Raw genomic sequence first — 16,180 nt, 5'->3', positions numbered from 1 at the left:
TTATTTCAATCTGCATAAAATTACCCTTAATAAATTGATGTTATGGGTTTATACAATTTGACCTGAAATGAGCAGTTTTTCCTTTTATGATGATCCTTCATAGTTTGGATTAGTTTGGATCTATGTACATATGTTTCAGGAAGTATGTTTTTTGAAAACATTAGTTGTGTTGAAGGTTTTATATTATTAAAACTAATCTGCAAAACATGAAATCTATTATATACAACATTCTTGTTGAGGCCATTTATTTTCTGTTGTCATGACTGCCTGAAAAAACTATGATAAAGAGTTTATATAAAATTCCAGTTGGACATTTTTTTAGATAGTTCATTTGTTATTATCCGTATGGTTCACGTCCATGTAGCTTAAAGAAAGGAATACATAATGGCCTTTTTTCATAAATTATTTTGTATTATTATCTAAATTATGTAAATCTTGATATATCATTGTATTTTGTTCCAATGTTTTGGAGTCCTTGAATAGTATCAATGAAATCCAAAAATTCCTTGCAATTCTTGCACACTCACTTTACGATCTTGCCTCATTCTGCCCTTTCGACCCATCTGACTACATTTCCCACAACCGCCTTTACTACCGATAATATCGCGTCATGAAAAAACATGGCGGATTAGTGTGTGCATGGGGTTCGCTAGCTGCCTCTCTTCGTCGTTATTTAACTGCTAATTCCTCCAAGAAAAGACATTTTGTACTGCAGGTGCGTTATTCCAAGCAAAATTTCACATTTTGACTTAATTAGAAATCTAAATGTAGTCGTCCTGGCTTCTTTACTTAACTAATACGACGGTCCAGCTCAGATAGTGTCTGGCTTGAAGTGATGTTGAGCTTAGTGCAGTGCACTTTTCGACTAGTTTTTTCTATTATTGGCGCGTTTTTGTGTGCTCTGCAGTTGCTCTTATAAGGTGTGCCAGTTTATTTGACTTTCATGTTTTGTTTTTTTCCCTTGAGATCTTATTATTTATATTCGGAGGCCTCTCCATTGTCAACGTCACTGGCCCTGTCAGCCAAATAGCTGAGCTTTGCAGAGAATAACATAGACACGTTGATTCATTTAAACGCCACACAAGTAGGATGTATACACCAAGTGATGGCTCGTTGCATTGTTTCTTTAAAGTTTCTACATTGTAGCACAGCAAACGGAGATAATTTGATATTGTCAACCCACTTCCTTACAGTCGGTGTCTAATAATTACTTCTACATAATAATTAATATTTCCCAGTTTGGAAAACCGCCAAACTCTCACAATGTGTGCAAACTCAAACTGTCTACATCAATTTATTTATTCATAATGCAATTTTACGTGTTAGAGAATTATCAGAATATGACAAACACCTTTTTTGCTGTTAGATATGTTGTACCATTCTTTTCTGGTAAAGACTGGAGAATGACAGAAATATTGACCTTCTTAATAGACTATGCTGTATTTCTGAAAACCTGGATGATGTAGTGAAGAGGCGGACTACGAGGCAGAATAAATGTCACATTAATACAAGGTAAAGTGGATAATTCAGATTATCTGTTTTCTTTTATATGTTCTGTGGTGTGCTACAAAGCTTGTTCTATTCAAGGCTTTGAACCTTCTAGAAACAGCAAAAAGTTTAGATCAACTGAATGAAAAATGCTTAAAGGTGGATTTTGTTTCAGCTTTGACAATGGAAAACATTTGAAATTGTCTAATGTTTCACAAAGCTTTATCTGAGAATATGTTTTGGGTTGTACACATGCTGTTAGGGTTTGGGAATTTTTTTCATGCAAAACACGTCTTAAGTCATTGATTCCGTTCCATGTTTGTCAAATGTCCTTTAGCAACACAGATCATGCGTGCTGACTATTGCAACCTAAACTCACCCACGTGGTCCTGTTTTCAGGTCAAAATGTTTCGCCGGTCACGATTTAGCGTTCGCCCCAATGTCAGTATCGCAGGGAGAACAACAGCAGCAACACCTCAGGAAACCCCTGCAGCAAAACAGGAGGCCAGTGAGACCCCAAAAGAAGTAGACGAGAGTGTCAATGCTGCCCCGGTCGCAAGCAAAACAGACGTGACCCCATCAGAAAAGGCCCCAGCTTCAGGGTGAGTGACCCAGTGGCTTCCATTTCTTTAATAATCTGTAATTACTGCTTTTATTGTGTGATGAAAATATGTCTTTTCACAACTGTTTAGAGAAGGGAATGACCAAAATGGAGAAGGCACCAGCTCATCGGCAGCACTCCAGAGAAGGAAGCGTTTTTCTATCAAGCCCAAAGTGGCCCCTGGTCGCCCACCCACCCTCTCCCGGACCCCAAAATCCCCCATCAAAGCAGTCATTACAACAACTGCTGAAGTCTCTGGCGCAGACTCTGACAAGCCATCAACATCCAGCCAAGCTGGGACTGCAGCAGTCCCTCATGGACTTCAGTCCCCAAGGCGGCGGAGACACTCAGAGGACAGCAAGCAGCACAAAACACAACCTATACTCCCCCACGTGTCCTCTGAGAATTCAGGACCATCTATTGTGGAAACAGCTGAAAACTCACCAGAACAAACCCATCTGCCAGCAGACAGTAGCAAACAAGCGGAAAACATTTCAAGCAGTCAGGCCAAAGAAGGTCCTCCCAGACCACCAGATAAAGTACCGCCCTCTCTGCTAGATAAAGAAGCTACAGAAATTTCAGAGAAAGCCAAGACTCTAGTATCCTCCAAAAGTGTGGTTTCACTGACGCCATCTGCACTTTCCCTGAGCAGACTTCTGAACAGCCCGTCAGATTTACACAGGCTGGTAAAGGCCCAGAAGCTCAGAGAGCTGCTCAGACAGGAGCGATGCAAAGAAAAGGTGGGTTCTGCTTATTCAGTCCAGCTTCATTATTTTCTCTTCTCTTCAAGATTTCTATATATATGAACATGCTGGTTATTATCGTTACTATAATTTAGATGTGAATAATTTAAGCAAGAGGTGTCATTTTATGTTGCAGAAACTCAAGAAAGCCAAGTCCCGCTCAAAGGAATTTACTTTGGATCCCACAAAAATGACTATGAGGGACCTAATCCATTATCTTCCAACATCTAACCCGATGACGTAAGTATTTCACAGTTTTGTCAAGCTCGCGTAACATTTTAGTTTCTGCTCCAGGAGCGATGTTTTCCATTGAACCTTAAGGATGTAGCCTGATGATGATGTTCTGTGCAGAACCTGTTTAGAGGACTTGGCCCAGGAGAACGAGACTGTGGTTCCACCCTCACCTGGAAGAGAAGAGTATGTCTGATGTACTTCAGTTTGAAAAATAATGAATCATTTAGTCAGTGCACTTCAGTGGTCATTTTGAACATATATCTAACGGTTTAAGTCACACACACTGCAGCAGAAGTTCAGAGATATTCAGGTCACTGGGGTCTGCATCCATAGGTTTCTGTTTTTTGGCTGGCAGTGTCTGTTTCCCGATAAACATCTGTAAAGTTCAGCATTTGCTGCACTCTTGGTTGACAGTAATTTAATTCTTGCAACAATGCTGCATCAAGAAAAAGATTGGGACTGGAAGAGGTGGGACTAAATGTATAAGATTTGTCACCACTGATGGAAGAGTAACTGATCCTGGTTTTGTAACCTTGCAACAAAAAACACTTGCTCAGACTCTTTGACAGTCTGGTTATGGGCGCTTGAAGATCAAAAACAGTTGCCTGTGGATGCAAAACAATACATTTAGTTTGGAAATGCTTCCTAATGAAACAAAGACAGTCCTGAATATGTAGGAAAGTGAACAAGCAATGTCGGAAAGCAGGAAAATCAAGTGATTTTTGGTATGTCATTCATTAAACATGTAATGAAAATGAGTGGGACAGAAACCCGGACTTTGACATCAGAATATTAAACATATCCCACAACCTTTGCAACTAAAGAATGATACGAAAACCCTGTAAATGAACGAGATGCAGAGGTGTGAGTCGGTTCCGTCACTGCTCATCTGATTCAAAGACTTTGTTCTTAAAAGTACAGCCAAAGTCTTTAAATCTATTATTCGACTGAATGCTCGTGTGCTGTGGAAATCGTGGTGATAATCTGCATCTGTTTCCATGCTATGACTTTTGTCTCGACATAGAACTAACTGATATAATGAAATGTAAATAACGAGACAGGACCCTCTCCTTTATATGATTCCTAAAGATCCCCAGAGCCAGCACAGGAGCCTGAAGTCTGCCCTATGAAAGAGAGTTCAAGGGAAGAGGAGTCGGCAGTCGAGGAAGAAGAGGACGAGGAAGCACTCATGGTTCCTCAGGTCAGAGTAGCAGAAGATGGCTCATTGATCATTGATGAAGAAAGGTCAGTGCACATTTGTTGTCCGGATCTTTACTGTTTTCTTTTAATTTGTGTGTTATTGTGAACTTGAAAACGATTGAGCCATTTGTTGGCTTGATTTTGTTTCTTTCGTGCAGTTTAACGGTGGAAGTCCTGCGAGCCAAAGGGCCGAACCCGGCTCAGGGCCGAGACCCCATCTTTGAACGTGGCTCAACTACAACTTACTCAAGTTTCAGGAAAGGGACCTACGCAAAACCGTGGTCCATCGAAGGTTGATAAGGAGAATTTTCCCAGCACATGCTGTATTTTCCTTTGATACCCTTCTTTACATGTTTATACATGTTTATATGTTTTTCTGTTCGCTTTTTATCAGAGACAGACATGTTCTTCCTGGCAGTTAGCATGGTGGGGACCGACTTTTCCATGATTTGTCAACTGTTTCCACACAGAACTCGGTCTGAGATCAAGGTCAGCGATAAGTACAGACTAGCATGTATTGAAAAAAAATATTTAAAAATGAAAAATCTGATTTTATTGTCTCTAAATACACAAAAATGTTTCTTATTTTCAGAACAAATTCAAAAAAGAAGAGCGGGAGAATTCCTGGAGGATTGACAAGGCTTTCAGTGAGTGCTCATTCGGAGTTTGCCTTCAGCTGGTTCAATATTGCGTGAAAGAATTTGTATTCAATGTGTGCATTTTGATGCTACATTTATTAACTATTATTTCATAGGAGAAAGGCGTAAACTGGACATAGAGTACTTCACTAAACTGCTGGAGAGAGTGTTGGAAGTTCAAAAAAATAAGAAAAAACTCAAGTCACTTGCTAGGAAAAATACAACCAAGAAGACTAAGGCAAAGGGTAAGAATCCCTGAATTCTTTTTTTTTTTTTGTAAATCTTGTATGTTATTTCCTCAAAACGTGAATTTTCTTTGGGTTACAGTCCTGCCTTATCAGTTTTCGTAAATCCTTGGCTTCTCCTTCCCTCCACAGGCAAAATGTCTGCCAAGAAACTGAGTGACGTAGAGGAGGAAGATGAGAATCATGTTCCTGACTTAAAGGAAGGAGAGAAAGAGAACGAGGACCAGCGTAATGAGGGAGAAGCTCCTGCTCCCGAGCCGAAGAGGAAACGCAAAAGAAAGAAGAAACCAGAGGCCTTGACTGAGGAACCGAGTGACAAGAAAAACAAAACGGATTCAAAGAACAACGGGCAAAGTACAAGAACCTTTTTTTTTTTATTTCTTAAAGTATTTCAAGTCATTTTGTTCTGCTGGCAACATTTACTATTGTAAATCTGTTGTTTATGTGACCTTATGGCCCATTTTCTCTTGCTTTTTGCTGAATTTCACTTTGTTTTTATCTGTTCAGGTGAAGCTGACCTACCTGAAGACTCCGAGGCAGCACTTCCTGAAGGCCAGCCAAATTCAGACAAGTAATAAAACATTACAGGTTATCTTTTGAAGGAGGTATTTTCCTTTGTGTACGTCAGTGACATTCCAACTCCTTGTTTTGTCCTAACGTTCAGGTCTGAAGAGACTCAAAACGCGAATGCAGCCAAAGGCTCAGCTGTTAAGCCAGCCAAGCTCTCACGAGGCAGAGCACCGAAACCACTGCTGCCTCTGGGTTTGAAACGGGGGAAAAAGCCTCTGCCTTCCACAAAGGCCAAAGAAACGGTGTCCGATAAAGAGGATGAAAGCGTGACTGATGGAGTCTCTAAAGAACAGGTTAGTTCTCTTTCAATTTAGAAGCATTAAATCTTTCTACATAATGTGACGTTTTCTCACAGTGAGCTTTGCTTATATTTCAGAGACAGAAAGATGAATCCCCCTCGAGCCAAGCCAGTAGGGCGAAGTCTGCTGGTGATGACGTTTCTTCTGGAGAAGAGGATGCCACAGTTAAACCCCAGAAACCAACCAGGTACGCTTCCTGAAGAACTACCATTTAAATTTTGCATTCCTCACACTCAAAAGATGCTATTTTTAATGCCACTCATTCTCGTCCTCGTGTGTGTTGTAGATATGGCAGAGTGCCTAAACCCACCCAGCCGTTGAATTATCCCTCCAAAGAGGATACGCACTCCCCTGCATCTGAAACCACTCCTTCCTCACCTTCGGCCTCGAAATCTAAAACCAAAAGCACAGGCAAGAGGGGAAAATCATCAAAACCACAGTCGGCTCAGAAGTCAAAAAAGCCCAAATTGGTCACCCTCAGGTCTTCCAAGTCAGACTTTAGTGACGAGGAGGATGAAGATGGGCAAGCGGAGCACCCGCTCACATACAGCTCCTACAAAGACGCTGACTCCTCGTTGTTTGTGCCGAGCAGTCTGCACTCCTCAAATCCTGAGATCTCAGAAGTGGATGAGTCTATGGTGGAGGTAAGAGGTGGAGTTTCTCCATTCATTTGTCACACATATGCACACCATTCATTCATTATATTTCGACATAATAATTCTTATTGCAAACATTTTTGTGTTCTGCCTTATTGTTTCTTTATGCATGGTTTTACATCACATATTTTAAACCCTTCACCCTTGACTCCTCCCCTCCTACACATAGCTTGATATCTTGGACAGTATGCATGATGTGCTGGGCATCTCCCAAGATGCAATGTGCCCTGATTCATCTTGTCAGCAAGCACAGCATGAGACAGGCAGTACTGAGCCATGTGAACATCAGTTGGACCTGTTGGTTGTAAGTGAACAATGCCTAAAATGCAGTCAAATGGTCATGATCCCCAGTTACACACATTTTTTATTATCCTTTCTATTGTAAATCTTGAAAGATCCAGTGTATTCTTAGGATTTTTGCATTGTCTCTGCATTTCAACTTTCAATGTATGGATTTGTGTCTACAGGCAATAGGATGTGAAAGTGTGACAGACACCTGAATGTTGTGTTACCGTTTTGTTGTGCGTTTCTACTGCTAAACACAAAACATCTGAACTGAGTGAGAAGACCAGAGCTGCTACTAAATAAGGCTATCGCTACATAATCGTACTCTAACTGTCTACAGGACTGTTTCTCACAGGTTCAGAGGTTCCGTTCCTGTATTTTAGGTGGTGTGAGAGCATTAACAAACCTTTGTGTGACAGCAGCTGAGAAAGATGTAGAAAGAAGATAACAAAGAATTGTAACTGGGGCAATCGTCCATGTTTTGTGTGTACATTGTAAGGGAAGATTTTGATGTCACTTATAAATCTTTTTTTCTTTCTTTTGCAGGATGTTATAGATTTTCTTTCCTCGGAACATACAGAAGGTATTTTGCAGGTTATTCTTAGCAGCATCTGATGAATGAAATATAGTTCAGACAGTTTTAAAATGTACTTATTGTGCATGCGTCTTTTTATTTCAGTATCTCAGGACCAGAGCTATAATGAGGCTGCTGAGACGCTCTTGACCATCGGCAACCTGACTCACATCTCACAGTCGTCACAGAATGAAACGACCACGCAGGAGAGCTCCACAGGTGGGTGACACCAAAACCACAAAATGTTCCTAACGTTGGTGTAGAATTTAATTAGTTTGAGGCTGAATTCCTGTATGCTGTGTGCAATTGCAGGGGCAACATCTGCTGGTGTGAAAGAACCCAGCCGCCTCAAGGAAGAGATAGTGTCTACTGCACCAGAGCAGAGTGCCATTTCCTCTGTGTCTGCAGCATTTTGTCAGCCAGCCATGGAAACATCAAAGGTTGTTGACAGCGTGGAGCCACAAAGCAGCGTAACAGACAGTGGTGGCATGCCTCATGCTAAACCCAATGACTCGGACTGTGATGAACCGAAGGCTGTTTGTGATTTGGAACCAACCACTGAGTTACAGTCAAACCCAGAGAACATCAGGAAATCACCACTAACCAAGCCGGGGCGCTTTGCTAAGGTGAAACCTAAACCAAACCTTAGCCGAACATCTAGGACTGTACAGTCAATATCCCAAACGGAGATATCAAAAGAAAGGAAAGCTGAAGAGAGCCACACAGTTGTCCCTGACCTTTGTCAAGTCAATGAGACACCAGCAGGTCCTAAAGAAAAAAACACAAAGATATCAGACTCTGCTCCAGTATTGCTCCCAGATGAAATCGCCACTACTGAAGTCAAGAAATCAGAAGAGCCATCTGACAGCAAGGAATTAGTTTATCGGGAAGAATCAGAAGCAGCAGCATCAGATCATGGGTCTTTGGTAATACAGAGTGGCTGCTTTTCTGAATTCCATTCTGAACCCAGCAGGGATCAGGGCACCAGAGATTCAAAATCAACATCTGACTCCCCAGACGAAACACCTGAGACTGTTTCAACCTCAGGCGCTACAGTAACAGAAGTTGTAACAGATTCATGCTCGGATTCAGCTCCTGTTCAAGACAAACATAACAAACATCTCCCATCACTTGCTGAAGATTTACCCGTCAGTCAAAAGGAAAAGGGTGAAGTTGCCACTCCATTCCAACCTAGGAGTAGATTGCCAAAAGTCAAACCCAAACCGAACCTACCACAATCATTAAAAATGGCAAGGTCTAAACCTCAAACCACAGAAGAGACTGCAGCAGAAGACTCGCGCCCAACTGCAAACCCAGAATTCCACAAAACAATAACAGCTGAGGTGGAGCTCCAGTCAACATCCACCCTATGTCCTATTCTTACGCCCACAGAAGAACAGCCTGCAGAGAAAGAAAGAAACACTTGTGTTGGACTTGTTGATCAAGCGTTAGACGCAGCATCATCCGATCGGACTGTCACAGAAAGACCAAACTTTTCTGAATCCCAGCTTGAGCCCAGGAGAAAGGAGACCAGCATGGACACGGGGTCAACCTCTGCTTTCACAGCCGAAAACCTGACATCTCATGTTGGAACAGCTGAAAGTAGTTGTAAAAATGTGGCGTTAACTGACACAGAACCAGAAGTTAGACAAGGGTCAAGTGTAGAATCAGCCGCAGCCCAAGAAGGAGGTGTCGGTCCTGCTATGATTGTTACACCTGTGGAAAAGTTAACAGTCACTGAAGAAAAGACCAAAGTTGCATCGTCTTGTCAGTTGAGGAGGAGTCGATTACAAAAAATCAAACCCAAACCAAACCTACCACAGACACCCAAAGCTGGGAAGTCTCAACCTCAAACCACAAACCAAGAAGTAGAGGAAGACTCAAGTCCATATCCAGAATTCCATGAAAAGACAGTCGCAGAGGTGGAACCACAACCAACATGCACCCCCTGTCCTGAAGAACAGAGTGCACAGACTGATCCTGCTTTAGGTTTTAAGCCAGACTCTACTTTTACAGCCACAGAGGAGCTTCCTTTAAAGGAGGAGAGTAAGACGTATACTGGACCTTTTGGTCAGATGGACATAGAGGCAGCATCATCAGATCAGAGTGCCACAGAAAACCAGAACCTCACTGGAGTCCAGCTTGAGCCCAGTAAAGAGCAGGCCGCCAGAGAGACTGGGTCAACAGATGAAAGCGTGATACGGCATGTTGGAACAAGTGAGAGTAGCTGTTATAATGTGGTCCTAGAATCGCAGGTGGGTCAGGCATCGAATTTAGATTCAGCCCCAGGCAGAGGAGAAAGCGCTCAGCCTGTTACGTTTGTCAGACCAGTGGAGCTGCCAGTACGTGGAGGAGATGGTGAAGTTGCATCTACTTGTCAGTTAAGGAGAAGTCGATTACAGAGAATTAAACCCAAACCAAACCTGCCACAAACATCAAGAGCTGCAAGGGCTAAACCTCAAAGCTCAGAGGAGCCACTGGAGAAAGAACCAGGTCCAAATCCTGAATTCCATAAAGAGACAGCAATAGATGAGGAACCACAGCCAACAAGCGGCTCTTCTCCTGACAAACATAGTGAAAGCTTTGATCCTGCTTCTCTTCCTGCAGGCTACACTGTAACACCCACAGAGGAGGAAAAGACATATGCTGGACCGGTCTGTCAGATAGACATGGATGCAGCCACATCAGGTCAAAGTGTGTCAGAGAACCCAAACTTCTCTGAAGTCCAGCTTGGGAATGTCTCCACAAACAAAGTGTCACCTTCTGACATCACAGATGAAAACCTGACATCACACGATGGAGCAACCAAGAGTCGTGGAGATCGGGCAGTCGCAGAACAACAAGTAGGACTGGGGTTGAATGTAGAGTCAGCCACAGCACAAGAAGGCAGTGGCAATCCTGCTTCCATTGTTAAACCTGTGCAGCAATTACAAGTCAGTCAAGAAGATTTAAGAGGTGCATCAGCCTGTCAGTTAAGGAGGAGTCAATTACAAAAAAGGAAACCTAAACCAAACCTACCACAGACATCAAGAGCTGCTCGGCCTAAATGTCAAACCCCGAAAGACCCAGTCGAGAAAGACTCGAGTCTTAATCCAGATCCTGAATTTGACAAAAAAACGGTAGCAGGGCTGGAGCCACAACACAACCTCTTACCTGAAATACAAAGTCAAAGCACTGATGTTGGACTTGTTGGAAAGGTAGACTTGGTTGCACTGACATCAGATCAGGATGCCTCAGAAAACCAGAACTTCTCTGAGGTCAAGCCTGAATTCACTGGTGAGCGGGCAGAGATAACTTCAGAGTTCCCAGAGGAGAACCTCACATCTCATGTTGGAGCAGAGAGTAGTTTGAATAATGCAGGGACAGCCAACTCAACAGTCTTAGAATCTCAAGTTGGACATGTGTCAAATGTCGATTTAGCTCCTGTCAAAGAGGAAAGTGACCATCCATTTGTCAAATGTATGGACAAGTTATCAGTAAGTAAAAGAGACGATGCAGTGGCATCGACTGGTCATGTAAGGAGTCAATTTCAAAAGCCAAACCTACCACAGGCATCAGAAATTGCAAGATCTAAAGCTGAATTGACAAAAAACCCAGTCGCACTCGTGCAGCTTGTGGACACGCCTCAAAGCTCCGCCTCAAGCACTGAATCCCTTGACAACACAGTAGAAGAGGTAGAAGCGCAGCCATCTAGCAGTACTACCCCTCCAGAAAAACTAAGCCAAGCTAAAGATTCTGATGGTGCTTCAGATCCAGAACCATTGCTGGAATTAGCCTCTACTCATACATGTGTAGAGGAATTCTCTTTAACTGAGGAACAACAGAAGACAAACGTTGGATGTGATCTAGTCTTGAGTTCTGATTGTGTAGAACAAAATGTACCTCTAAGAATGCCGCGGTTTCCGAAAGTTAAACCCAAACCTAATTTAGGATCATCCAGTAGGGTTACCCTCAGAAAACCCAAGTCAGATGATAGTAGTAAACCTTCAGAAGGCCAGCATATGGGAACCTCATCATCTGTAACATCAGAACAGCAATGTGGGGACAATAAAAGTGGCACAAGTGTGGAAACACGGTCAGCAGGAGAGATGATGTCAGAAAACCTTCCAGCAGAGACAGATTATGCTTCACAATGGGATTGCAAGGTGGACCTTAGTGCTACTACCACTGCTACCGTGTCAAAGAACCAACCAATAACCGATCTAACTGCAGCTTCGGATGTTCTGGCTTCAACACAAGATGGTCCAGCTGAGACAGAAACTCGTTCTGAAGCTTCTGATGCCAGCCCCGTGTACCCTTCTGTCCAAGGGTAAGACGCACCCCCGCTCCTTTGGCTTACAATTTAGATTCAATTTCCTCCAGAAGTTTCTTTAAAAGTTTTGAACAAAAAATTCTCCGGTAACCGTGTTTGTTCCCTCTGAAAGCACGGATCCTACGTCTGACTCGCAGAAGACCTCAAGAAAAGCTCCTCAAGTCCGCAGAGGAAGGCTTGTTAAACCCAAGCCCAACCTGCAATGCAGCAGTCGTCCTCAACAACTTTTGCAAGTACAGAACACGACCCCAACAGGAGCAGGTTTGACACCTTAAGATTTCCCTGCCTTAACCAACCCTAGTTAGATCACAGTCTCTTATATCTTGTGGTTGATCATCAATCCTTTTCCACAGATTCTGGCAGTTGCTCCCAGGTTGAAGAAACTTCTGTTGGTGACAAATCTGTATCTGAACCCAGACCTGATCATCAGGAGCCAATAGAAAGATTAATTGATAAACCAAGTGACTCTTACTCCAGTTCAAATAATGCTCAGACCTCTCTGGGTTGTGTGGCCCAGTTGTCTTCGACCGAGGTAAGATGAACGTATGAGTGCATTATTCCATGTCTCCTAACCCTGAAACTGAAACCTTAAAGCTCTTTTCCAAATACTTTCTTTTGTCAGGAAATATTTCAGTTTGGCCGTCAGAGTTAAATATGATATTTGTTATTCTTCGTAAGCCGCAGGAGTATTACAGTTTTAAACTTACTGAGATTAAAACTTGTGTCCAGAAAACCAAAGGGATGATTTACAAATAAACAGTTTTCCCTGAAAATTAAGATGGTTTTGTTAAAAAAAAAATTAAATACATAGGATAAGTCAAGACTGTGAGTTGAAGGCTTTTATGTCGTAGCTGAAATGATTTAATGTGTTGAATGAATAATAAATAAAAAAAACTACTTAAGACTTTATCACCTACCAAACAAAATGCACTTCCATGAAGTAGCGTGAGAAGTTTATAGATGAATTCAAATAAGCATATTTGGTATGTGACAGGTCCTGTAGATGGCAGATCTAACTAATAAAAGTTGGGAACAACTGCTGTCTGCTACCAATGAAACACTGTACCACGGCACAACTTTGAGCTCACAAAGGCTGTAATACTGCTCTACAAGCTGCTGCTGCTCCTCAAATGTCTCCCTTTGATTCTTTAAATCCTAGAATGCACCAGCATCAAGTACAGAGGGGATCCAAGGTTATCCACTTTTATCAGAGAGTAAGTCAGTCGTAGGTTTTCTTCCACTGACACCATTTTGCTTGAAGTTTAATGTCCAAACCATTTGGTTCTTGATGTAATCCTGCCTCTGTCTCCCTCTCAGTTCTGCCAGAGCAGGTGCCTTCAGATCCCGATGAACCATTTTTCATTCTCTCTCTAACTGAGATCCCAGTCTCTTCAGCTGGGGAGGAGATGAGTAGTGGAGCTGAGCACCTGTCTTATCTTCCTGTTACAGATGCATCTATGCAACAGCCAAGGTTTGTGTCCGTGTTTTATCCGCTAACCATCCAGGAAGGTATGGGGCTATTTTATTTGATGTTTCACTCTGCAACCTTCCTCGCCCATTGTAGTGTTTCTGGAGAGAGTTTGGCAGCAGGAGGTGGGTCTGTGTCTCATGTCGCTGTGCCTGCGAACACAAACGAGAGCAGTGAGATGGGCCTGATGACTGGAAAAGACATTGGTACAGAACCAGCTGCAAGTGAAGGTGCAAAGAGCTGCACGAGGACCCATATTCAATTTTCATTTCAGGGTCAGTAGATGAGTTATTGAGTTAATTGTCGTTTTGTGTGTTAATGAAACAGGAAATGCTACGCTCCAGCCGCATTTGGACAGTAATGACACCGGAAGAAAAGGTAAGCAGCACATAAATACGTACTCGGCACATTCGCTCCCTGCAAACCTGCCACATCTTTTCCATCCTGAATCTTTCTTCTTTAACCAGACAAACTTCAAGTTAAGTCTAAAACTAAAAGGAAAAGACAAACCACTCGTGCTGCCATTGAAACGGAGGTGGTGCCCAGCCAAGCAAGCACCACCCAGGACTCAGACCAACACGAGCCCTCTGTGCAGCCAAAAGATGTTGATGAAAGAACCGGGGATAAGGAGACTCTGACTGGAGGGAAGAAACCTCGCAGCAGCTTGGGATTAAAAACTTCACAAAATGTCAGGAGTAGTCTTCGGAAGAGGTGAGGAAAACAAAAAGAAAAGTTTCAATGTGAAATCTTTTGTTGAACTGTGAATAATTGACCCTTTTGTGATATCTTTGTGATGACAGAAATGCTAAAGATGTCCCTTCCTACCGTTCTGAGACAAAAAACACCTCTCCTGCAAGGGATCCTCCACCTAGCAAAGCAGCGTCTAAGAAGTCGAAGAAGAAAAGTCCACGTAAAGCAGGAAAACAATCTTCTCCAGGACCTGCGGCCTCTGCATCACATGATATTGCTCCCACACAAAGTATTACACAACCACCAAAAGAAGCCCATTCAACATCTCTTACATCACCGGTACCATTAGAGGTCGACATCAGCCCGACTTCTGAGCGCTTGGATCCAGCCCCCGGAGCTCCGCAATGCACAGCCGAGGTAAGAGGGATGCAGGTGGATGTAGGCCTTAATTCAGTGGGACTTTCATCCACTCACGTGGACTTGATTAAAGCTGATCTCTTGTTCTTTGTAGGCTTCAGCTTCTCAGGAGGGCGACTGTGCTGAGAGCTTTTTTGAGGAGGAGCCTACCAATGTGTCTCAGTACTTCTTAAGTGACATTTTCACAGACGTGGACGAGGGATAAAATCTGCAAGGCTCCTGGATTTTAAATGTTTTCTTTGACCTAACTCTGTGAAAGTTAATTCTTGCCTGAAATTTTGTTGCAAAGTTTTCTTTACTGTTTGATACATTTTCACTTTCACAAGCACTTTGAACATGGACAGTAGTTTGAATTTACTGAAATGACTAATTAAGTATTAGCTGCGTAAACACGAATAACCGAACAAATTATTTAGACTGAAGCTGAATGTTTAACAAGCCAAATTTTATTAAGCAGCTGTGAATATGTACATACTGTAAAATGATAATGGTTTTGATTTATATTTAATTTTTTCTTCCATGTAACTGCTACATTCATCCAGCCTTCAGACCATAACACAAGAAATGCATAACTCAGTAACTCGGCATCATGTACAGTTTTCTGTCTCAGTTGTGTTCTTTAGTTGTATTTAGTAAAATTGATCCCACTCAAGGTTAAAAAAAGTTGTTGTTCTGTATATTGTAGATCTTTTGAGTATTAAAGAGAGTACCATGTACAGTTGTGCACTATTCAGACTATTCTGTGTTTTACATCACATTCCATGTTATCTTTAAGGTCCAAGACTGGGATGTGGAAGCATCCCATCTTTTTTTATTTATTTTTTATCTTGGAACTCTCATATCTCTGTAAGTAATCTTGAGTTGATCTTGGGGAGTTATTTCAGACTAATATGAAAGCCTGATAAAGTCATATATCTTTGCTTTAGCCAGCAGTAGCTCAAAGCTTATGCCTGTTTGCCATATTCAGCCTGACCCGTGTGACATTTGTCAAGGTGCTGTCTTTGCATTTTGACACTGTCACTCCTGACAACAGATCAACAGAAATCAGACTTTGTCAAAGCAACACCAATGTAAAATATTGTGATATGATAAAATCATATTCAAAAATATTCTCATGGCAGTTCTCCATTTCAATCAACTTACAAGTTTGAAAATCTGTATTATTTCAAACTAATTACTAATTTAGCTCCAAAAAAGGTTGCTCAACAACACATTACTTATCCTTAGCATTAGTCTAACAGTCTGAGTGAGAAATGACTCTACAGCATAGATGACAACCCTCTTTCCTTATCCAGGGGCAGAGGGAAATGACCAGAGTGAATGTGAGAGGGTTAATGAGCAAATTGAGTGTTTAAATTGTTTGGTTGTTGGCATCAAATGTGATGAAAATTTACAGTATGAGACCGTAGAAGACTGCACCACACAACAATGGTAGTTTGTTAGTAACACAGACCTTTATCTTACCAATTAGTCACAAAAAAAAGTGACAGTACAGTTGTGGTTATTATTTATGATAACAAGCCAGCATCCATTTATTACTAAGACCCACATTTTGAAGTATTATGTGCATTTTACTTTTTGGTGCCATTTTCTCAAAAGAGGGAGGGTAGATAAAATGAGTAGAATTCATATATCAAAAAAAGTTTTACCTTAAGAATTAGCCTAATTTTACTGGCTGTACGTGACATGATGGATTTCTTGCTGTAAAAGGACATTGATCATTAAACAGTGCACGTGATAAAGTGATAGAGCGGCTTGAA

At 41.9% G+C, this 16,180-nt stretch overlaps 1 protein-coding gene across 2 annotated transcripts; it reads left to right on the top strand.

Annotated features, from left to right (window-relative positions):
• Nucleotides 1-605: 605 nt before the first annotated feature.
• LOC140276598 (uncharacterized) lies at nt 606-15,149 on the top strand. Of its 2 annotated transcripts, XM_072371359.1 has the most exons (29): nt 606-715; nt 1,432-1,512; nt 1,888-2,090; nt 2,181-2,829; nt 2,969-3,072; nt 3,184-3,249; nt 4,156-4,311; nt 4,425-4,558; nt 4,661-4,755; nt 4,859-4,913; nt 5,021-5,149; nt 5,282-5,503; nt 5,657-5,720; nt 5,814-6,012; nt 6,096-6,205; nt 6,305-6,662; nt 6,844-6,978; nt 7,506-7,542; nt 7,639-7,752; nt 7,846-11,842; nt 11,958-12,106; nt 12,199-12,377; nt 13,005-13,059; nt 13,163-13,316; nt 13,410-13,543; nt 13,641-13,691; nt 13,781-14,024; nt 14,114-14,420; nt 14,515-15,149. In XM_072371359.1, the coding sequence occupies exons 3-29, from the start codon at nt 1,894-1,896 to the stop codon at nt 14,623-14,625; spliced, it is 8,205 nt and encodes a 2,734-aa protein (XP_072227460.1). In that variant the 5' UTR covers nt 606-715; nt 1,432-1,512; nt 1,888-1,893; the 3' UTR covers nt 14,626-15,149. The 2 variants fall into 2 exon arrangements, with proteins under 2 accessions (XP_072227460.1, XP_072227461.1); XM_072371360.1 differs by lacking the exon at nt 6,844-6,978.
• The last annotated feature ends 1,031 nt before the right edge of the window (nt 15,150-16,180 follow it).

The sequence above is a fragment of the Leuresthes tenuis genome, unplaced genomic scaffold, assembly GCF_036924035.1.
Source record: "Leuresthes tenuis unplaced genomic scaffold, fLeuTen1.0.hap1 SCAF_19, whole genome shotgun sequence".
Lineage (NCBI taxonomy): Eukaryota > Metazoa > Chordata > Actinopteri > Atheriniformes > Atherinopsidae > Leuresthes > Leuresthes tenuis.
This window is presented reverse-complemented; position numbering and strand designations above follow the sequence as displayed.